This window comes from Diuraphis noxia, unplaced genomic scaffold (assembly GCF_037042655.1).
Source record: "Diuraphis noxia isolate RWA-SAM2 unplaced genomic scaffold, SU_Dnox_SAM2 contig0001, whole genome shotgun sequence".
NCBI lineage: Eukaryota > Metazoa > Arthropoda > Insecta > Hemiptera > Aphididae > Diuraphis > Diuraphis noxia.
Window position 1 is genome coordinate 23409863 of NW_028301711.1, and position 26223 is coordinate 23436085.

A 26223-nucleotide genomic window follows, 5' to 3' on the forward strand; every position below is an offset into this window, starting at 1 on the left:
TTACGCACACTCATTTTTCGAAAAAATCGATTTGGGTTTTTGATGTAATTTTAAAACAAATGACCATATAGATACAGGAAATTTTCACCGAATATTTATATAAGTATATTCTATCCACCAAGCAATTTTCAAAAATTTTCGACTTAAGTTGAACTATTCATAGGCATTTGAAATTTTCGATCATTATTAGTTTTTTTAAAATTAATATTGATAAAAATTTATTTGTTAGGCAGAAAAACTTGAAAATTTAATGAAAGGCTCTTAACATATTGTTACAATAGCAGTTGAAAAATAAAATAAATTCATTTCCACATTTTTTTTTATAAGCATTCAAAGTTTGAATTTTGACAAAATACGTAAAAATCACGAAATTGACAAATTATTTTAAGCTAGAAATTCATAAAAAATTTTCTTTTTAAATCTAAGATTTCAAAATTTAATACAAGATTCCTTACAAGTTTTTCAATCTTTATCACAAATAAAAATTCCACCGGAAATTCAAATTAAATTTTTATGAGCATTTGAAATTTAAATTTTTACAACATTAGATTTTCACTTTTAACGATTTCCTTATTTTCGTGTAACTCTAAAACAAATGACCGCAGATACTTGAAATTTTGACTGAAAGTTTATATAGGCATATATATATTTGATAGAATTTTCAAAATATTTAGATTTGTTTTGAGCTGTTTACTGACATTTTAATTTTTCAACTTTTTTAGTTTTTTTTTCTATAAATATTGATAAAAATTTATTTGTTCGGTAGAAAAGCTTGACAATTTATTTTTTACGAGGATTCAGTTTGAATTTTGACAACATACGTAAAAATCACGAAAATACATATTATTTTATGCTAGAAATTCATAAAAAATTTTCCTTTTATATCTAAGATTTGAAAATTTAATACATGGCTCCTATCATATTTTTACAATAGCAATTGAAAAATAAAAGAAATGCGTAGTCACAATTTTTTTTTACAAACATTCAATGTTTGAATTTTGACAACATATTATGTAAAAATCACGAAAGTCACGGAAATTCGTAAATTATTTCAAACTAGAAATTCATAAACATTTTTCTTTTTAAATCTAAGATTTGAAAATTTTTAATAATCTATATAAATATATCCTAGACAGATAAACCGTCTTCGCTCAGAATCGTTTTTCGTATACAATGATATAATATCATTGGATTTAAATTTAATTCCATCCATTACAGTAACCCACTTGTAATCTACTGTACAGCAGAGCGTCATCCACGACTTACCTGCCTTTTTATTTTTTAGTATAGTATAAATAAATTTTAGAATCCAAAAATAGCACATAGTATAAGTTTACTATATACTATAGTATAAGTCATTAAGATGTCACTACACAACCATTTATTGTGTCCGTCTTACTAGAGCGTAACATAACAAATTTACGCTGAGCAGATTACGTTTAGCTCCGTTAGTTTAAAAAATGGAATGAATCAACCTATTATGAAACTTTATGTTAAGAATAATTGTGTTTGTATATGGGGTTTTCACGCAAATTATACGTATATAAAAAAGAGTAAGCTGAAAATGCGCGTAACTCACTTAAAAACTAAGTTATCGTAAAAAAACCCATATACAAACACAGATTATGTTCTAACCATCAAGTTTTATAATAGGTCGATTCACTCTAATTTTGAAAGTAACGGAGCTAAACGTGATCTGCTGAGCGTAAATTTGGTATTTTACGCATTTGTAAGACGGAGATAGTAAATATGTGTGCAGCGTTCTCTTAACATAACTATAATGATGAAAATAAAAAATCCCAAAAATATTTTTAAAAATTTTTTATTTAGAGATTGATATATTTTTCTATAAATGCGTTTTCTTTATATTTATCTTGCAGTTAAACTTTTATAGCTTATGATTGAAGATTTAAATCAAGATTTTTTATACCTAGTTACTTTATAATTAAACCAAAAACAATTTTATAAATACACATTTTTTTTTTTTTGTTAATAGATATCTTATAAGATCAAATCTGAACGAAATTATAGGTATAAATGAAAAATAACAATTTCAATTATTTTGTTGCAATTTAAAATTTTAAAATATTTATATTATACGTTTTAATACATGCAACGAAGTTATAAAAATATTTAAGTTAATTTTAATCTATTACTTGTTATTATACCATGAACCTATTCTCACTTTTCTGTGGTAAGATTATATTGACCTAACAGTAAATAATAAATAACATAACAATAATATAAAATTATAGAAATGTACACTATTATGATAATAATTAAATACCAATCGACATAATGAATGCAAAAATTAAATCAATCTATCTTAATACTAAAATAGTAAAATAAGATAATTTAACGTCAATACCAATAAAAAAAAGAAAAAAGATGTCTTGAAATATAATCGTGGAGTTATAGTTGAAATAGATGATAGGCTGACAGATCGTTTTTGCTGAGTATCATTTTTCACTATCATTATTTTATATTATGCTATCATTGTATTTGAATGTATTTCATCCATTACAGCGAATCGACTCAATACCTACAATCATGCAGCAGAGCGGTAACTACTTGTCCACCCTTTTACTCGTTTTTTATAACATAATGTTGGGTAATTTTTATAGTAAAATATATATTTTAGTGAGATTGTTTCGGCCGTGTTCATGTACGTAATATCATTCAACCAAGAAATTATTTACTTGACAATGTTAAATTAGTATCCAGCCACGTGTTCAAAATTTAAAACTGTCGGCGTATAAAAAAAAAATCAATTCAGGTCAACATAATCCATCGTGGAGGGTTTCGGTGAGATAGTTTTATTTTTAAATTGAGTATTTCACGATTTCGGCTGGGGACCTGTTTTTCCTTTCTATTATTATTTCCACTAACTTGTGACAACTGTACGTTCGTCGACACCCTTGGACCCTGTAAATCGAATTTCTTCGCCGTTTTGAATCCTGACAGTTTGCCGCTCACGGAATACTGATCGTCCGCGGACTTTGGCCGCCAACCGTTTGGCGTATACCACTGCCATTGCACATACTCCCACAAAGCAGCATCCAAGTAACAGCATACCTATGTGTGCGGCTTCCGAAAACCGTGTAGCAGTGCTGGTCGAGTCTCCTAGGGCAGAGTACAAAAAAAAAAAAAAATACAAGTATGAGTGTCGGAAATCGGAATATTTATTTTGTTTTGTAAAATGTGAAATAAACATAAAAATGAATTAAATACCTATAAAGTTCAAAAAAAGAATGAAACTACGAAAGATATGACATTTAGTTTTGGTTTTGTTTTTCATGTTGCATATACACAACCTACGTCATATTATGAACTAATTTACACTATTATCTCCAAATTTGGTGATAAATTGATCATGTTTTAATAAGTGAACACATTATGATAATATTGATAACAAATACCTACTTTCTTCTTAAACAATTTTTGAGAAAATTCGATGAAGAAGTTGTAAAATTATGTTACCTAGTAGGTATCTACTTATTGACTTGGCCAATTGTCATAAGTTGGAACATATGTTTTAAAATTAAACGAGGGAAACTAAATTATACTCATATTATATTTTATTAAACATCGATAGTCAAATATCGAAACTACAATGTAAATAATTGATTTAAATTTAATCTACTTTTACAATTTTGATTTTAGTTAAGAAAATAACTTAAAATAGTTAATATTTATAGATTATGATATGCTTTTGAACGCATTATATTATTACCATTTAATCTTAGTAAAATAAACTTTCTTTCGATACAATGATAAATCCAAATTAAACGGATATTTAATTTGGAATTCGTATTTATATTTGCAATTGATAGGTGTGTCAAATTGTTGTTGATAAAGTTGCAACCACAATCATTTGAGTGTGATTAAATTTATTACTAAAAACAATACATGAGTGGAAGGAAAAAGAGAAGACGATCAAACTACAGTATGTGTAAAATGTTATGGTAATGTAAAAATTGAAAGGAACGATTATTTACGTGACTAGAATTATATGTCAGAATGAAATAATTTGCAATAGGTGTTCGGTTGCAGATAATAAACGTATTTACTGACGATGAAGACATTTGTTCTGTTCAACGTTGTGTGCTGTATCATACTTGGATATTGTTTATTGTCGAATGAACAGGAAATTTTTATATGAAATGTTATTTTTTAAGAAATAAGATAACGTCTTATTATTTATTTATTTTTTCAAAAAATTATATTCTAATATTATTTCAAATTAGATTTGCGCATTAGTTATAACTAATCTACGTATATCTATTTCGTATATTTAGTAAGTATCTACACCTAGTTCACTTAGGTACGCTACAGAAATTATTTAAAAAATCTCAAAATAGGTATTTTTGATTTCAACACACTATTAAATTATTATTATAGATAATAATTAAAAAATACATCGAATTTCATTTATGCTGTCTATCTGTAACATTTGTGGATACATCGAACTCGTATAACAATAATTTACAAATTAATATTGTTCATCAATGACATTTATGAGTTTTTCATCATTTACCTGTACAGAATCATTACACTGCACTACTTAGTCTTAGAATATACTATAATATTTTCACGTCATATATAAACTATGTTAATATTAGATGGGTATAACTCAATTCATTTTGGTTTTAGGTACCTATCTCAGTTGTTTCAATAGTTAAAAGATTATAAAATATATTATCACTAAGACATATATTTGTTTTCAAAATTATTTAGGATTTTTAAGTTTAATATTTTAAATACTGAACAATTTTAAAATATAAACACACTGACCAGCTACATGTGGATCCTTGGGATTAGGAGCTGTTTCGACGTAAATGCGTACATGGCCGATACTTGAGCCTTTTGCGTTTCTCGCGTAGACTGTGGTCACGTATCGGGTGGATGGTCGCAATCCGGTAATTATGACAGCCATATTACCAGTTTGGCCAACGTATCTGGTTTCGGCCAAATCCGGTCGGTCGATTGTGGCCACTGTGCACGCAAAATGCTGCGGAAGTCCACCACCGTATCCGGGTTCGCACTGAATTGTAAACCGAGTACTCGTTACGTTTACTGGCAAACAGTTTCTTGGTGGATCTGGCCTACCTGTGAACATAAAGTCGCTCTATTTAGCACTAAAACTAATTCATTCAATCCTATTATGATTCACCCTAACATTGAGTTCAATTTGTCATTTATGGTGTTAATAACAGGGTAATTTGTAAATTATTAAAACAAGCAGGTCTGGGATAAAGAGTAAAATAAAGAATAATAGTAAAAAATAAATCAGCAGAGACGATCATGATATTCGGTTCAATGTAGTAATACAGAAAAGCAGCTTTTAAAAAAAAAACCGTTAAGAAGTAGATAAGTAGATTGTTTAACATAGTATAAACAAAAATTATTATTGTTTAAACTAAAAATCTACCATAATTTATCATTACAATGTTATATAGTTAAATTAATATTACTTACAATATAGAATACGATCAAGACTACATTTTCGTACGGGCAACAGTACATTTTATAAATAGATCTTAGTCACGAATAAATTCATCACTTCCACCCGCTATATTTTTCAGTAAAATATTTATGTTAATTTCCTCTAAAAAACTTAATAATATTAGCTGTGGATCAGTAGTTGTATTATTTAATTTCCCAATAACGGACTCCAGCAACTTTGGTACGGGCAGCTGCCCATCCTGCCTGTACAGTAGAACCACCACTGCTAGTGTAGCAAGTTGTTGGTATAATTGTTACGCATAACCCTTCAAGAAATAATACAAGAAAACTAGTAGACCCATATTTAATAATTTATTCATGAATACTAAGCCAATTATTTTATTGTATGAATATTCATATTTAAAAATTATAACAAATATATATTACTAGTGTATCAATTCTACGAGAGTAGGTAAGTACTCACACGATATATTTTAAACAAACTAGTTGATTGAATCAGAAGTTTACTAAAAATTTATTAAAAGAGAGATTCCAATATGCACGGAATATTATTATATCAACAATTTAATAATAATTAAAGGTCATAAATCATAATCCTCTACAAATAAACGTTAGAATCAATCTGTTATGAATTTCAAGAAAATAAATTGTATTTAATATATTATTATGTAGGCAAAATAAATTGTTTAAATCCATTGTTTTTAGTATGTTTTAAGGAAATGTTGGAATAGGTAAGATAGGTATTTGTTATATACCTAAAGTGTTATTTAGAAAACATTCCAATTTGTTTGGCATGCTACACGCGAAAATTCAATTACGGAAGAACTGAAATAGGCGTTAAAAGAATGAAAAACAAATAGGTACATTCCAAATATTTAACATTCCTATAAACCTTCTGATTTTTGTTATTTTTAGAAATAAATTCTATTGAAAGTTTTATAAAGTTAAATTTAAAAAAAAAATATTGGGAATATACTATTTTTATAGAATAAGTAGATAACAATAATTTTCACTATTTAGTGAATAAATGAAAAAATAAATTTCATTATCGACGAAAATAATAAATTGAAGTCGTGTGTATAAAAAGTTAAAAAATTGGTATCATATTTTTTAAGATAAAATATGTATTTTTTGATCAAATTTCAACAATAAAAACTTGAAAGCTGTGTTTTATTTACACATTATTATTGACAGTTTTCTATTCAGTTATATTTTTAACAATAAATAAAACTGAAATGACGGCTGTTCGCAAGAAATCAATCTTAGGCTAAGTAAATGTTATGAAGAAAAACGTATGTTAAATATGCAACTTAATCAAGTTAAAATAACAAATATGAATAATAGATTATGTTAAAAACAATTATCTACTTAATAGTCGTTACTTATTAGTTATTTTATTTTATTTTTTACCTATTATTATGTACAATAGAAACAAATAAAACTAAAATGAGTTTCAGTATGGGCTATTGCTATTGCTATAGTACCCCTGTAGCCTTGTTCCCTACTCGTAAGTTATAACTTTGAATATAAGCTAATATTTATACAAAGAGTAAATAAGAGAATAAATGGCATTGAATTGGGTAAAAGTATTGACCCTACAGGGAAATCTGTGGAACTCAAATAGTTGTGCACATATCATATAGTTCTTAGTCCAAAATTAATTTTCTTTTTTATTTCAAGTAGTTTAAATGATACGATAGTGATTTAAGTATTGAGCTTTAGTTTTGTTTGACTCGTTTAGGGCTATATTTAATCACATTGATTTTATGGTAATTGCGCATTCGGCTTTCGGTAAAATTCTTAAATATGTCCAATATTATTAAATTAAAAAGTGATTTATCATATTACATTATATAATTAGTTATAATGATTATTATTATATTATTTGGGGGCTTAAACATAAATTCATAACAGTAATTTTATTTTTTATAGTAACTAAGTTTTTATGAACCGTAAAATCTTCGTGTGTAACGTTGTTGTGTATTTATCTATAGTGTGTAGTTTGTAATACTGTACTATAATCATACACATAGGTTTTCACAAAAAAATGTATAAAAGTTATTTGTAATTTAACGGAGATAATAATTAAAAATTTATGTTTATATAATAATATCAAGTTAATAATTTTAGAGATTTATTATTTAATATTTAATTTACATTATACTATTTTTGGAGAATGTTAACCAGGTACTTCCTTAAATGACGATATTTAAATAAAATGTGAATGTGTTTATTCCTAACCTACACTTAAAATAGGTACTATGTTGTAAGACTAATGAACTTCAACGTGAATACCTATCGTGACACGATACCATTAGGTATGTCCGTAAAACTATTATTAAGGTTTTAGTTGATTTAAAATCGTTTGTGTACCATCGGCCGTCTCTGAATTAACTGTAATTTTTTTTTAAAAATAGTTGTTCAATATTTGTGACTTACCTGCTGGTACAATGTGATAAACACAGGGTTGCGATTGAGTTGCCAAAGAGTTGGTTGCCCAGCACAGGAGTGTACCGAAGTCTAATACTTTGAACTTAATGATGGCCATGCTTTTGTCAGAATTAGCTACGTTGATCAAACCGGATATGGAGTTGTTGAAAGCCCAACGGAACGATGTAGGTATAGGGTTGCTATTGACGTCACATTTGACCCATGCAGTTTCTCCTTTGTGTGCTCCGTATACACGTTGTTGATCGGTTTTACAAGATGGTTCGTCTATAATTTTGTCGATAACGGTTTTAGGGGTTTCAAACAAATATTTGAAACATACAATACTCAAAACACACACGCGTGAAGGAATTCAGACAAAACACAATTTGTATTACTAATCAATACCTATAGGTATAGCTAGTTGATATTTAAACTAAGTACTAATAATTATGGTAGGAATTATTTATGGGCAGCGTTTACGGTTAACGTTAATTAGAAATTAGAATTCGTGGTAGTTGATTTTAGCCATGTTGAGTCATCAAAAAGCAAAAATGTACACTGGTTACTGGACATTATGTATATAGTTAAAAATAACTTTACTCTTGAATTGAGCTATATTATAATTTTTTACAACTGTTTTTTATGACTATATCACTTTGTATAAGATAATAATTAATTAATATTAGTATTCTATTATTTAATGAAATTATAGAATGACTGAACGATGAACACCGAACAAGCATGTATAATTTCTTGGAAGTATAGAAACTAATTCATTTTGTCGATTGAATCCATAATTAGCCCATACGGCTTATATCTAGGTCTTAATCATTTTTTTTTTTTTTAATATTACATGTTATCACTTGGATGTCATACGATAAATTAGGGTATGATTTTATTTGAAAATAAATCATCAATGAGAATTTAAAATTGTGAAGATTTATTTGAATATTTTTTATGAAAGATTAATTATTACATTTAATTTGGATGTGAAAATGAATAATTGAAAAACTATGCAAATTAAAACATAAATCTGCGCATAGTTGTACGTAATAAACAATATTATTTAAATTCAATTTGAATATTATTTAATATTAAGCGGACGTTCGCGCTTTTCTCTTACAGATCCATGCGCACCATAGATAAAACGTTTTCACCTAAAATATTTTTTTTATGATTTTTGAATAATCTTAAAGTAAAATCATCTATTGCAAAAAAAAAAATGATACTTTGAGAGCATAACATACTGGTTTTATATTTTATTATTATTTTAATTCGTATTCGATTATCGAATTAAAAATAAATTTAGATAATGTTTAAATTGACTTGTGACAATATTTAGACAAATCGATAAGTTATACTTTCTAAAATATTATTCCATTCGTTTTTGTAAGAGGTTGTTTTTATTCTAAGATAACTTAAAAACATTTTAAAAAATGATTGCGTTAATGCGTTTTATCTATGCAATGAATGAGTCAGAGAGAGAAAACAAACAGCGTGCTGACATTCTCTTAACATTTAGTTATATTTATTGTGTCAATACAAGTATAAAATAAACATAATATACAACTAAATATCAAGGTAAATTATGAGGTATCCTTAAATTATATATTAATAAATAACAATTCAGTCAGAGGTGAACATTAAATTATATAAATTAATTGTCCGTTGTAATTTTTCAATATTAATAATTGAATTAATTTGTGTATAATTAAATAAAAAAACAATTTATTAGTTGTACGAATACCAAACATTATATTAGTAAAATTAAATCTTATTTCGAAATAGGTACCATTTTAAACAATATTTTCTTAAATGTCAAAAAAATTTAATCATTTTTCATTTGGAAACAATATAAAAGATACCAATCGTAAAACGTGTAGTTATAAGCATATAAACAAGTTTTATGTTTATTGTATTGTATATATAATAGTAGGTATATTATAAATATTATGAATGCAATTAATGAGCTTATTAATTTAGATTTATGTTATAATTATTGTTGTTGAACTAAAGTTTTGAAATAATATTCCCATGTCAACTTATTTATTATTTAACCCTTGCGAGATTTAATAAAATTAATGATATAAAATAATATATACACTTTGCACTTTGTGCGAATTAATATTTAATATTTAAATTTTGAATTGTAAAGTTAGTAAAGACCTCTAAATTTAACAGAAATCTGTCTAAAACAGAATTACTTAATGGCTTAATAAATAATAAATAAATATTATTAAATTCACATAAAATGGTCTATAGCGAAATTTATTAGCGGTATTCGGCAATGAATCTATTTCTATATCTATTATTCTATTCGACCACAATAATTTTAGCTTGATATCAATATTTTTTACGACCACCAGAATGATAAAATATAACAATTGAGGATCATCATAGTATAATATTAAAATAAATGATTACCTATATTGTGTTATTTTTTTAAACATTTAAAATTTACTTTGAGATACGAGCGTGTATTTATATTACACGTGTTTTTGTGCATGATGTCAACATTAGGTAGGTAGGTACCTATTAGTATTAATCGATGAAATGTAAGTACTCATTGATATTATGATATTATATCATAGTAAAAAAAAAAAGGTTTTCCATAAAAAAAAACAGTAAGAACAACATACATAAACATAATATTATGTAGGTACCTACCTTTATCATAATTAAATTAAGTCATAACAATACATTAAACAAGTAAATTAAATGTCATGTCACCATATTATGCTCAGCTCTGCAATAGCCCGTCATACATTTCAACTAAGTGGACATTGTTTGCAATATCGTGTGAACTTACATTTAACGTCAAGGTGATAGGCATCACTTATCGATTTTCCTCTGGCATTTGAGGCTATGCACCGATAACTTCCAGAACCTTTACGTGTTATCGATTGTAAAACTAATGTTTGATTGCTCACAATTGTCCTACGGCTTTCATGCTGTCCGACATTTGATCCCTAAAATTAATATTGAAAAATCACTCGGTTTTATTCAGATATATTTCAATAGTATAAAAATAGATAATAATGTGCAATAAACACATGAAAATAACACAATGAATCGATTTAAAACGTGTATATATTGTTATACTGACATTATGATCCCAATCAAGTCTGGTTATAGACGGAGAAGCATCGATAGTGCAGTCAAAGTACACATCCGACCCTTCTTTGATGTTGGAAACATTTAGGTTTCTGCCTAGACATATTTTTAGCCTTGGAGGATCTAAGTAAAGATAATTTACCATGAAATATTATGAAAGACTTATATAACTTTAAATACCGTACAGTGAACGTTAAGTATTATTTGTTGTTCTTTTGAGTCAGCCGGAAAATATATGTTGCTTGCAACACAGCTTATAACACTTTGATCATCGTCATCAGTTGGCACTAGTTTTAAAGTGCTCCATGTCATATTATTGTTTTCCATCACCTGAAAATTAATTGTTATATATATATATATATGATACAAAGTTAAGCAAGTTAGATTTTATAATTTTAATTTGTATAAATATATACAACCTTTGTTAAATTTAAATAATAATATAAATTTTTTAATTTACAGTAAATTTAAATAAATATAATTTTTTTGGAAAATGTTTTATTTTTAGAAATATTAATTAATAAAAAAAAATTGCATTAATATTAATTTTAATATATTTTTTTTCAATTAAAAACTATAGTTTTAAGTATTCTTTATACTATATATAGGTTCTATATGTATATATTAGAAGATATATCACAGAAATATCTAAGTTTTTTTATATAAAAAAAATAATAAACCAAGCTTTCACATTTTGGTAGAAACTTAAAATTTAATTTGCGTTGTATTTTATGCAAAAATAATTCTATCAATTTTATTTTATGAAAAAATTACTCATAAAAAAAGGTATGAAGTATGTACTTGTTTATTTTTTTACAATAAATACTCAAAGAATATTAATCATGGTTTTTAAAACGACTTGTATAGCTGAATTGATTCCAGCAAACCATTCTATAGAATTGTTTAAAATAATTTATGGTTAATTTTAGTCGTACATTTTGTTAAATGATCATAGTACGTAAAAGAACAACAAAAGAAACTACTAAACTAGGTCAAGTCCTTTTGATTATAGCAGTTGACCTTTAAAGATACAAAAATACTTTGATCATTTCAAAACGTTGTTGGAAATATACTCGAATGAATCAAATATCATGGAAGTATGGAACTACCTATTCAATCGCATTCATTGTTATTTGCATATAATTTTATTTAGTGCCTATGAAATATTCAATAAAGGAAATATAAGGCAATACGGCAATGTACATACCTTTATCCTTTTTGTTTCGTACTCGATGACCCGTCCATTGTGGTACCATGTTATGTTGGCTGCTGGTCTTGAACCATATGAAATGCAATCGAGATTACTCGGCTCTCCCGAGAGAAAAGGATGTTCAGCTCCTGTTATAGCTATGCTTAATGGTTTCACTGTAAAATGTTTGGAAACAAAATTTAATAAGATATTTTTAAAATAAATGTTAACTAACCTTTAAAAACAAATATTTGGTTTTATTTCTTTGAATTAATTGTGAAGTTTTTGATTTTAAATTGTTTTATATTTTAAAACACAATTTTTATTTGACATAAAAATAGTTCTATATTTAATATTTATGAATCTGACACATTGGCATTGTAAATTGTTATAATAATAAGTAGTCGAAATGTGACAATAAATAAAATTGATCTTACTATTTTAATATTGGTACACTTAAAAAGTTAAATTTTCAAGATCAAAAATATACAACTGACAAGTTTTTAAAAAAAATCAAAAAATATATGTGTATTATCATACACTAAATTTAATAATATCTGTATGCTAATATGTTTTTATCAACATTTTCATTAATCTTTTATTAATTTATCGTTACCTACTTTGAACGTAAATTAAAATGAATGAACGCATTTTACAGAATGATTCACCCCCTCTCCTTTATCTTTTAATAATACATTAATCCAAATACTAAGTATTTTTATCTATACTTAAAGATCATATTTTGAAATACTTACATTTTTACACAGTTTAAAGAGTTTCATGGAGCTCACTTACTTATTTTGTCAAATGAGAACCAATACGTAACTTAAAATCCAATGATTTTTTTTGAAAATGTTAATGGATCTAATTTAAAATCTAAACATGCAGATAATTTCTGAATATTATTAAATTATGTATACAAAGGATAATATTCCACAAAAATTATTATACAAAAAAATAAAATAGATGTAATATTTGATTTTATACTTATTAAAATCAGACAGTTTTTATAAAATATAAAATGTTGATGGATATTAATTAGGTACTTAAATTTTCAAATCTCTAGACATATTATCACGGACTTATTATCCGTAATACACAAAGTTAAATAACTCAAAAACTACTAGTTTCATTTCAATCTGGATACATCAACATTTAAAAAAAACTTTTCTGCTTCATAATTTATAGTAAAAAAGGTTGTCTTTCATTTGAAAAAAGCTTAAACCACTAAATGACACTTCTTAAATTATGTAAAATATTAGAACTTCAATACATTTATTATTAAATACAAAAAATGAGGTGAGCTTACTTGGTGAATCATCCTCTGCGCATCCCTATATTATATTTTATAGTATTTTTCAAGGCTGGGCAAGTTAATGATTTTTTTTTTTAACTCAATTAAGTTAATTTAAATAGTTTTTGTTCAATTAAATTAAAAGTTAAGTTAATATTGTTTTTCAATACATAAATTAAGTTTAAAATTAAATTAATAAAAAAAATCATTGAAAAGGTGAAAAGGAAAAATTAAAATGTCAGTAAACAGCTCAAAACTAATCAAATATTTTGAAAATTTTATCAAATATAGTAAATTCCTATATAAACATTCAGTGAAAATTTCAAATATTTGTGGTTTTTTCCTAATCCTATGTTGTAAAAATTTATATTTCAAACGCTCATCAAAATTTAATTTGGATTTCTGGTGGACATTATTTTGTGATAAAGATTGAAAATCGGGCAAGGAATCTTATATTAAATTTTCAAATCTTAGATTTAAAAAAAAAATTTTTATGATTTTCTAGCCTAAAATAATTTTTACGTATTTTGTCAAAATTCAAACTTTTAATGCTTTTAGAAAAAAATCGTAACTATGTATTTCTTTTATTTTTCAACTGCTGTTGTAACAATATGTTAGGAGCCTTGTATTAAATTTTCAAGCTTTTCTACTCAACAAATAAATTTTTATCGATATTAATTTAAAAATACTAATAATTATCGAAGATTACATATGTCTATAAATAGTTCAATTTAAGTCGAAATTTTTTGAAAATTGCACGATGAATAGAATATATTTATATAAACATTTGGTAAAAATTTCACGTATCTATGGTCATTTGTTTTAAAATTACATCAAAAACCAAAATCGATTTTGTCTAAAAATGAGTGTGCGTAAAATTTCCCGTTTTTCCCTTAATTTTTAGTTTGTTTTTCTCGATTATTTAGAAAATACCGAGAATCTTTGACCCCCAAAGTACCAACTAGATTCACTTTCTGATCTAACAAGGTACTGAAGTCCAAAATCAAAGCATTTTTACTTCCCAAAATCCGTTGACAGACACACACACACACACGCACACACATAAAAAAAAACATTCATCATGGTATAATTAATATGTTCCTCGCTCCGCACAGAATCTAATAAATAACTCAAACATTTAAAACTGAGGTATACATAAACTATATTATTTATCTTTTGCTTACAACTTTTAAATATTACAAATATTATATTTGTATATATATTATATAATATAGAAATATATTTATTGATATGTTAGATTTGTACTTTGCTGCTGGTTTATTCAAAGTATTTATCAAAGTTCAATAACAGAGTCATTTCAAAAATTTGATTTGCCACTGAACTTCATATTTTGTTGAGCAAATGTTCTCCAGTACTAAAGATCCGCTCAAAGTGTATTTGTAATAAAATGGTCACAATTCATGATAATTGAAAATCATAAAAATTATAAAATAAGATATTAATAAATATTAAGTAATAATAATAATAATAATAATAATAAACCTAACAAGCCTGGTATTATTAAACGTGATTTCGTGAGTTTGTAGCTATTGATATACCTTATGCAATATGATCATACGGGCGACTAAATGTCACATTGTTACAATGTTATCTCTATATTATAATTTATTATTTTATTATTACACTAGCCATCCATGCTAGTTAGTGCATGCTTAATTAATATAACGTATTAGTTGTTTTTTATAAAAATAATTACGAAAATATCTTCTTTTTTTCAAAAATATTTTCTAATATTCTACAAATTTTAAATCGACAAACCGTTATAGACTAAAATATATTCTAAATAAAACGAAAATTCAAAATTAACTTAATTGGTAATATTAAAAAAGTAGAAGTTCATTTAAGTTAACGTAGATATAAATGAGTTAAGTTAAAGTTAATTTTAACTTATTAACTCGTTAATGCCCAGCCTTGGTATTTTAAATTTTTTTAATTTAAACTATCGATATTCCATGTAAATTTATACCTATGTATCATTACACATATTTATTCTATGTGATTCAAACACATAATACATTTTTATCCAAATAAGTTACTTACATAAGTAAGTTATTTGGCACAGGTGTTTATTTTTTGAAAAAGTTTGTTGTACAAATTTTGTACGTGGATTTATATTTTATGTCTCGTTTGGTAATCTGGTCCGCATTATACAAAATAAAATTATCTCTAGAGACGAGTTTTACATATTATATATACTTTATTTTCCTATCACATAATTTTGCATGCAGATGTTAAATTCAGAAGCGATACTGTCTTTTCTTATTTACAACATTTTTCTACTTTAAAATATACTGATATTTATTTAAATTCATTAAAAAATTTAATTTTTGAAATGTTTAACTAAAATATTACATAACATACAAGTTTGCAATCAATACAAATTTTTTTTTTTGATGGAGTAACATATTATACTTTACTATACTATGCGTGTTACCCTATATAATATTTACCTATATTGCGTATAAAATATCATAAAATATTATTATATAAAACAGACACACACACAACTGGGGAAAAATAAGTTATTTTTATCACCTGCAATTAACAATGGGTAGAAAACATAGGTACAGAGATACTTATAAGAAATCTCATATTATAGTTACATATAATATTATATTATCGCTAAACTGTATAGCATATTATATCAGTCGTAGGCATATAGTACAATCAGGCATTATACTAAAAGCAGTAAAAGCCTAGGCCTATTGTCAATGAATTTAATTTAAGTTATCTAATAAAATAACTAACCATTTAACTAAATGCCTATTTCAAGTCAGGCAAATAATACAAATTAAGCATTTTGTATCATTTAAAAAATTTAATTATATTTTCCATTTTCCATTATTTATTTATTGCTGTTTTGTATAAAAAAAAAACTATTTATTATTTATTAATATGTAAAACACTGAAGTAGTGAAGTATATGAAATATGTTTTATCTCGTGTTCATCGGTACTATTGTTTTAAAGCTTAAATTATAAAAATATATAGGTAATTACTAGAATTAAATGTGATACTGCGATAGTACGAGCATAAAAAATGAATAAAAATAATAGGTTACAAATTTTTTAGTTATTACTTATTGTTACATGTTATTGTTTTGTAACATTTACAGGAACATTTAATATTTGTTTTAAAACATAAACACCGACTGTTTTGACATTGTCGCTTTTTTGCTTGGCAGTTACAATTAACAAAACCTTGACCGTTTACAATTGATAAGCTTGCTACGGCTTCACGTATGAATACAAATTTGTCTTTTTGTACTTTGCTGTAGACCCTGATTGCTACAGATCCCTGACCCTGAAGGTGCCGTGGCTGTCTATGTACTATTTTACAATCAGTCCCTAATGTCATAAGACCTTTTTATCGTTGTATCGATAAGATTATAATTTGTCCCATGGTACTCAATATAGATAAGGTTCTCGTACAACCATGTATCTACATTGATTTTCCAAGGTAAAAACCAATGGAATTTTATTTTTATTTAATGATAATAATATATGTATAGTACTCACTACTCGTGATTGTATTGAGTCGCAGTCGAGTATAGACTGTAGGGTATATTTAAAATAGTACAAAATTTTAAATTTTTATTATATGCCTGACTTGTAATAGGAATTTAGTTAAATGCCTAGTTACTTTATTAAATTACTAGGCATTTAGTAAAACGCCTGATTTGATTATATGCCTACGACCGCGACATGTCTATTATTTTACGTTGTCACGTCACAAAGTTAAAAAAAATCTTATTTTATAAAAATGCAAGGAATCTTAGTAATTTTAGTAATCTCGGACTATAATAAAAACTTTGAAATCTAAGTAATGTAGGTGATAAAAGTAAAGTAAAAAGACATTATGTTTTTTTTTCTTATAAAACTACCAAACTATTACCTTTATTTATTATTGCTCTGAGAAATTTATTTTCACTTTGGATTTGGATTTTAATTTAACATAATAATTGTAGTCATTACGCAATTAACGAGAAATAATTAATTTTCAATAGATTTTAAAATTGTGTTATAATTTATTTCCCATTACTGTTTGTGAAAAATCCCTAATTAATAATATTGTATAATACGAGTAATTATTAGTCATTTGTATATTATATTTATTTACGTTATGCTATTAGTTTTCTGTAATTAATTTTTTTTGTTATACTCTGATAGTCTGTTTTAGTAATGTATTGTTGTGGTTTTTATAACAATGATTACGCATAATTTACAGTCAAGCGATGAAACCCCCGAATCTGATGCACTGTTTGCGTCAACAGTTAGTATATTGCACTGTTTGCGTCAACAGTTAGTATATTATGTTTTGAAGTGATTCAATACAGTTTTTTTTTCATACATTTGTATTAGTATTATTATATATCTACTTTATATAACTAGTCAGTTACATATATATTATATTTTAATAAACATTGTCAGTCTTTACATTTTGTTGTGAAGGTTAATAGAGCCAAGTAATAGGTACCTATATAGGTATATTAAGTTTTAAAATACGTCTATTTATTATTATTTATCTATTATTACTATATATTATTCATATTTTTTAATGATATGTTTTATATTTTATTTGAATAAAAATAAAAAAACGAGTTAATAAACATCAATTTGCAGTTTTTAAAACTGTGGTAGGTACCTTATAGGCTACAATTTTATATTCAACGGCATGCTAACTCGTCAACACAGTATAATTTTCGGTAATATTTTTTACCACAACAAAAGTTTAGTTTATTCTAATTATCCATTTCATCTAAAATAAGTTTTATGTTCTACGAAAGTATAAATAATCCCTCAATTTATATACATAAAGAATGTTTGGTGTTCAGTAAGTTATTTTATCCCCGCACGTATTTTAAATATACCCTGTATACGTTTATACTGCAGCTTCAGTCTTCGCTGTTAAACTTTTAACATGACTTTGTTGTTTCTTGCATGATACATCAACATTTTTGGAAAAATATTTTCTTTTAATTATTAAATTTAAATAAATTAACGGATTATAAATTAAAAGTTTTTATTACATCCACGAATAGGTAAGGTCAAAGAATAAATTATTATAATTGGGAAAATATTTAACATTTTTAGAAACCAAAAAGTTTCAACTAAATTTTATAATGACAATAATATCTAATTTTAAGCAACAGTTTAGTTCATATAAAATCCACGGTCAATATAGTATGAACATTGAACAACGTACATATTATATTGTGCATGCGTTGAATAAGTCAATCTAATGATAACGTAGATATATAATAAAATTCACCATAATCCATATATTATCGCTTTTAGTCCCTATATTTTATTTACATTTCATTCGTGATAATGTGACATAATATGTTAAGTACAGTTGAAATTATTTTACATTTTGGGAACTCACATCTTGATAACTTGATAATTCTCGATCGTTTTAATGTTACTCATTCTGCTTTAACTTAAGTTACCGACAGTCCATTAGATTTTAGATGCGTATAGTAGACGATGACACAATGTGTTCATTAATTTCAAATAATTTTTTCTAAATTTAAGTTGAAATAGACTTATATTTATTTTCACGTGTAATAATATTGATCAAGATAATATGCAAATTATAGTATTGGATTTATTAGATATTCAACCAAAAAACAATTTCTAAAATGTTTGGTTTCAGAGTAGCGTAGGCGATAACAAATTTTAACTTACGATAAACATTCATGGTAACTGACGTCGATAGCTGAATGATATTTGGCATGTTTGACGCTTCGCAGATAAGTTTTTTACCGAGACTTTCACGACGAACGTGATCAATTCGTAACACATTGGCCACAGTATTTTCGTCTGTCTTAATGTCGTAAGTACTGTCTATATTTTCTCCTCGAATATTCCACGTTAAGCGTGGTAAAGGATTTCCTGCATAAAAAATAAATATGTAATACAATTAAAATAAATAAACATTTTTATTTAATTATTAATATCAACATTAATGATTCATGACGTATTATTTTGAGTTTTAATTTCGGTTCAGGTTATGTTCAACACATGTAAGACTAAAAATAATGTCTTGTACCTACTCAAGTGTTTATTTAGGCACATTATAAAGTCAATGGTCAACTGCACTGACTGATTTTAGTCAACTACACAATGCTAGTTGATTTTACGAATACCTTGGTATACCTACCAATATAACATTATAAGCTGAAAACAACTGTATGTAAATCAACGAATGTATACAATTTATAAACTAAGATTATAGTATAGAAGGTGCTTACTTATTTATAGTTGGCATTATTTCAGTGTTATTGTAACGTCGAGTATGTACAATAAACTTGGGATTGTTTTCCTTTTAGTGCAGGCAAGGGTTTAACATTTAAATTAGCACTTTTTAAGAGACTTTTTTGTCTGATTCATTTTTCTAATATTATGTATATTTGGTGTTTTTTAAATACAATAAACATAAAAATACGTTTGGCACATTTTATATAATTAAATTAACTAAGGCGATGTTAACTTGTGAACAATATTGCATATTTATATAATATAATATAAATCAACCACACATTTTATCGTCAAATTATTTATGCATGATGACACGGCTTATTATATATACGAGTTCACCAATGTTCACACAGATATTTTGTAGGTAGTAGGTACCTATTGTATTCAGTTAAAATAATATGCAAGTACATTGTATTAAATTATATTATAATTATATTATTATTGTATTAAACAACCGCGAAACACGGGTTATTATATAATTTTATTTCGCCAGTTACAGAATAATTACGTTACGTTATTAATAAAATACCATTAATATTTTTAAAAATATTATCAAGTTTAATTTTTCCTATGGAATTTAAACATAAAATTAGGCGTATTTAGCATAATATTTTGACATTTTTATTTTGTCAACACAATAATGATGGATAACCGGAAATGATATTTTTTACAAACAATATTATTATAACATGAAATTATTTATGTCGATAAAATATAAACAGTATCGACGAAAATATTACAGTTTTCATTGACATTGTATTCTATAAAATACATTATTTATGTATTATTTGTGTACATGAATACATCAATTTACAACTCCCAAGTCATGATTCCCGAAGGTACCAGTTAATGTATGATAGATAGTAACCATGTGCATTTAAATTATATATCTAAGTATGAATGTATAGGACGGCGACATATTAATAAAATCGTTAGAACTAATCTTCTTTTTGATCACAAAATCTACTTATTCGTGGTACTTTTGAATTTGTTTAAGATATATATATATATATATATAGCATAATATTAATGACTAAATTACCTTTATATTTGTATCAACCATTTCAAGTTATTTTGCAAGTTGAATAGTCTGAATAAAAAAACACGTTTTCAAACTACGCATAAATCATATAATATATTGTAAATAATAATTTATAAAATACATTCGTTTAATTTGGAATATTGAAATTAAAAGGTTTAACAGGGCTTATTAAAATGTTATGAAAGAATAATGCTACGGTATATTTATATGGGAATTTTTTTAAATCATTAGAATCTATAACTTTAAAATAATAATATTGGTGTACTTGAGATCGTTCAATTCACATTTTATAATTTTGCTCTCCTACTCATCAAAAATATTAATTTTAATATTTTAAAATTTAAGATATTTCACATGTCGGTTATTTGATTATTCAGAATTGAAATCAGAAATCGTATAAAATGATTGATTGATCCCAAGTGAACATTTTAATGTATTTAGATCAGTTTTTAAAAATTGTATTGGTTTATTACAAAAAGTACCTACACAATTTTAGCCAAAATATAAGATACATGGGAACGATGCCATTATGGTGACTTATACGTGCGAGTGCATAATATCATAATACTATGACGGGTGTAGTGCGTGGACAATGGACATACACTATAATCGTAATTTACTACACATATGGTCACGCGCGTATGTGCTTTAAATATTGCCTAAAATACTGAACTCCTTAAAATACACCACCCAATCCAAATCTTTTCGTAACAACAATATTGCATCAAATTATATTATTATCCTGTGTAGAGACATTCAATTGTATACCTGCAAACCTAAACCAAGTTGAAATGTTATGTTTAAGTGGTGTGTTAAGGTGCAGATTAAACCGATAAAAAGTATGGCAAATAAACCGTTACTACGAAAAATTATTAAGGGTCTTTATTCGTTAGAAGATATAGGTTTTAAATAAATAAATTTTTTTGTTAATATTTATAAAATATAAGGGTATTCAACTGTTTTGAGACTTCGATATTTAGACATAGAGAAGGTCATATATTCAAATTATTTTCGTTATACATTTTGTTTAATGGCTATTTTACTCTAAAATTACTAAAAAAAAAATCTTGAATACAATTCGTTTATGTTGTGTGTAGGTAACAGTGCTTATATATGTATACTCTTAAAACTGATATTTACGATTTTTTTTGATAATTTAATATATATATATATATATATATTTTATTGGGGGTTGAGGCTTCGACAACAAGGGCAATTAGCATGAATTTAATATTTATATGATGTAAAAATAATGTATTTTCTATCATATTATTGTAATTCACAATTCTTATTATTTTTAGTACTTACACCATTTAATCGCTCTACGGTGATTCATTCAACTTATGACACTTAATATTTCAGAAGACACAAACGTGTTTTAAAATATTTTTTAAGTCGTATGAAATAAAATGTTTACATAAAAATTGTATTTTATATAAATATGTAAGTTTTTATGTTTTTGAATCATAATATATATTTTAGATTTTGAGTGAGGCTATTAAAGAATTGATTTTATAATGATTGATTTATGTGTATTATTTATAGTCCCATCACCTTTTGAGGCAACAAAAAAACTTTATATTATATAAATTATATAATATTTTATATTAAAAAGTATGTAAGAGATTTTTTTAAATTTTATAAATGTAATAATTACATTATATGTACCTATAGGGACTGCGGAGTGTGGAATAATCAATAATGATTTAGTTAGTTACTTGGTAGGTTGTATGATTGTGATAACATTTTCATTTTGATACAAAGAAATATTGAGAAAAGGTTTGATTAAAAATAAAATCACGTTTAGCGCACGTGCTTTTTATATGTTCTTTTAATAATTATTACCAGCTATGTTAGTCGTTAGTACAAAATTAGTAATTCCACACCAACAATTTATGTATTCCCGATACCGATAACAATCACTTACCAAAAAAAGTCAAACCATCGAACACAGATGACGTATATAATTTTCGTTATTAATAATTAAGTTTATTGTGGTTTTTGAACTTAAAAAAATATTTCATATACTAGATGGTATTAACTCACTATAGATGAATCACGTGCGATGCGGATGAAACAATTGTTTGTACAATGGGAAGGAAATATTTTCGTTCTGTTCCCTTTCCCATATCATGACAGCGATGTTTACGTACCACTTTTCGCAAAATTATTATATATTTGCGTTTTGGTTAATTGTCATAATATTTTTACTATATAATAATCGAAACGTTGTTTTTTTTTTGAAAAAAAAAAGAAAATATTTCCATAGAAAGTTTAAGTATAAATGATTTATTTCTTACTGGTTAAAAAATGATAAAATAAGGCCTACGGTTTTGAGTTAAAAAAGTACGTGTTCATAAAGTTCGACTGGATTATCCTTTTAAATAATATTAAAAACAATTTTACATGAAAAAAAATAATATAATTATAAAACAAATTCTTAAAAATAAAATCGTTATGCTTATTACACATTATATTTAAAAAAATAATAATGCTCATTTACAGCTAATAATATTATTTGCAGAATGATATTTTTCGACGCATTGATTAACACATAATAGTGTAATAAGTTGTTTTCTGCCTCTTAAATACTTTATTTTATCCGCACAAACTTAACAGCCTCTTCTACAGTTTTGTTTTAAAGGCACTGGTGATTTAGATTGTGAAATAAAATATCATTCTATCAGACAATTTGAAATGATATCAATAGAGTTATGTTAATCATAATCACTTTTATCAGATATTTATAAGATAGAATTCAATATGAATGTCCTTAAATACATTTTTTTTAATGTTGATCTGATATTCTAATATATTCTTCAAAATGTAACTATATTATTTACAACAGTTACAATAAATAAATAAAAGAAAATATGTTTCAACCATTACAAGTTTTTTATTTTAAATGAATAATATGAAACCATTGTTGATCTCCGTATGATCAACACCTGTTTAATTTATATTGTTATCATTATAATAAATAATAGCATTGCGTTTAAATTTTATAAGTATACCATTTTAGATTTAACTAATACTTGTTTAATATAACCATATCTTCGAAATGAGTTGTCATTAATGTACATCAATGTACATCGATACATTTTTTGTATCTTTCCATTTGATTGAAAAGGTAATATTTATGAAAAATATAATAACAATTATTACCATCGTCCGAAAACAAACAACGTCAACCTGACACGCGATAGCCCAAGAAATAATAAAAAAATAAACGAAAGCGAAATTATTATTTCATTGAAATTGGATTAATACCTATCTGTTATAAACAGCCAATTATAGGGGCTACGAATTAAACTACTCGTGACACCCCGCGTTTTTTTTTTTTAATGTAAATAATCTTTACGATATTTCTTATTGATAGATTATCATATAAAAAGTATGATGTGAGTATGTGATTTTACATAAATTATTGAAATTCAATTGAAGATAAAACAGGTGAATTCAGTGGCGCCGATCCCTATGTCCAGGTATTGCAATTGCAATACCTATTAAGGGTGGGTGAGTGTAAGCCTACGACACACACTGGCTATTATTTTAATTTATGAAAGTTATAAATTATTTTATTTATCATCATAGCTAACGTTATGAATTAGGATAAACCATTAACCTAAACGCTAACAATTGAGTAATTTCCGGGGGGGGGGGGGCTTCGGACCACTATGCTACCGGTTTATATACTCTACTACCCCCCTTAACACGGCCCTGCTGGCAATCTTTAAATGTACTTATAACTCTTAGTTGTTAAAATTATAGATAGGTAGATGAGTGGAAAAAAATTGAGGGGCAGTCGCGGCTGTAGCCCATATGCGCAAAATATGACCCAAACGCAACCCAAAAGCGCAAAAAGAAATTAACTTTTTAATAACCCATAAGCGCAGATTAGTTTTTAAAAAAACATTGTATTTTATTAAAATCATATAGTTAAAAACATATAATTAAAATCATAAGGTTATTACTTATTAATATGCTATGCTATTCGTGATTATAAAATGTGTATTTAAATATAAAAATATATAAATAATTATTATAAAAATTGTATTTAATTTAATAGATGTTTTGTTTAAGATCAATAAAAATAGTAAATAAAAAAGTACCTTAATATTAAATTTGAAATTTAAAGTTAAGTTATGAACGACTTTAACTACCTACTAGAGAGAAACAACTTTTATTAATACTAATTAATAAAAGCGAGTTGCTGACAATGTGAGTTGCCAATGGACACATCATACTAATCAAAACTTAAAAACATAGGCACAGAATGAAATTTATAGTAATTGTTAACAATATGGTGGGTATAGTATTATAACATATAATAGCTAGGGTTCAGTAGTGGACCTAGGATTTTTTTTTGTTTTTTTTTTTTAGGGAGGGGATATTATCATACTTCAGTTCATCAGTACAAGATAAGACGTTACATTATAGCATGCAAACTGTAGCTTTCACGGTTGACTTATAAATATAAAGTATAATAATATGACAATCTTTAAATTTAACAATTAACTGTTTAATAAAATTTATATGTAACGTAATCGAAAGGGACTTTTACTATATGAATATAGACGGTAATTTATTATGTATAGTGAATCCTTCAAAACTGATATACATAATTCTATAAGCTCCTGCATAGCGAGGTTGTGTGATCGGAAGAATGGCTTTAGGATCCCTGAGGTTGTACAACGAGCTCCAAACCGAAGTCCAAAAACTTCCCAATTTGCGATGCTATGCTGTTAACTATAGGTGGGATCACATGTATCCCACCGTGTACTTTGAGAGGTTATTTTGTGAGCAGGTAGTATAGAATTAAGGATTTCAACATTTTTTTTATTTATTATTACAGCAAGTTATACATTTTATAATAAACCAATGTATTCCTTATAATATAAGTTATGTCCTTTATAACTAAGAATAGTGTTATTAAAATAAAAAAGTAACAAATTTTTATTTCGTACAACAAAAAAAAAATCTTAAAAACAATTAAAAATTAAATTGATTACTTTTGTGAAAATTAAAAAAAAATTATACAACTTCCATTAACTATTTATGGTAATCAGTAAAACAGTTTTTGTTCTTATTTAAACACAAAGGTATATTACACACTGAGCATATCCATTCAGTTCTTACTTCCTTTACTTTAGTACTGCAATTTCCGCATTTTCTTCGACTAGATCTTATTGGTTGGTCTGCAGATTGATCGAGTCTAATATTTTTTGGAACAAACGGCTTATTTTTTTTGAGTTGAACTGGAGGTGATTCTGAAGTTTGCTTCATTCGACGTTTTTCTAACATTTTTTTTCTTACTAATTCTGAAGAAATTTCCCTGCGAAAGTCCTTCATTTTCATTTTAGTTCCAGTTTTTTGAGTGTATATCACATGCGCGTTTACAATAGCGA

General features: G+C 25.9%; 1 protein-coding gene across 2 annotated transcripts in view; it reads right to left on the reverse strand.

Moving 5' to 3' along the window:
• The window catches only part of LOC107172995 (sidestep VII transmembrane protein), a 264502-nt gene that overhangs the window by 16430 nt on the left and 221849 nt on the right, over window positions 1-26223 (reverse strand). For both annotated transcript variants that reach the window (XM_089215979.1, XM_089215980.1), the window contains exons 6-13: window positions 19201-19407; window positions 12218-12375; window positions 11196-11340; window positions 11003-11133; window positions 10706-10865; window positions 7906-8181; window positions 4795-5109; window positions 2890-3123 (exon numbers count right to left, since the gene is read on the reverse strand). In XM_089215979.1, the coding sequence (XP_089072105.1) occupies window positions 2890-3123; window positions 4795-5109; window positions 7906-8181; window positions 10706-10865; window positions 11003-11133; window positions 11196-11340; window positions 12218-12375; window positions 19201-19407 (1626 nt within the window). The remainder of the gene's footprint in view (window positions 1-2889; window positions 3124-4794; window positions 5110-7905; window positions 8182-10705; window positions 10866-11002; window positions 11134-11195; window positions 11341-12217; window positions 12376-19200; window positions 19408-26223) is intronic.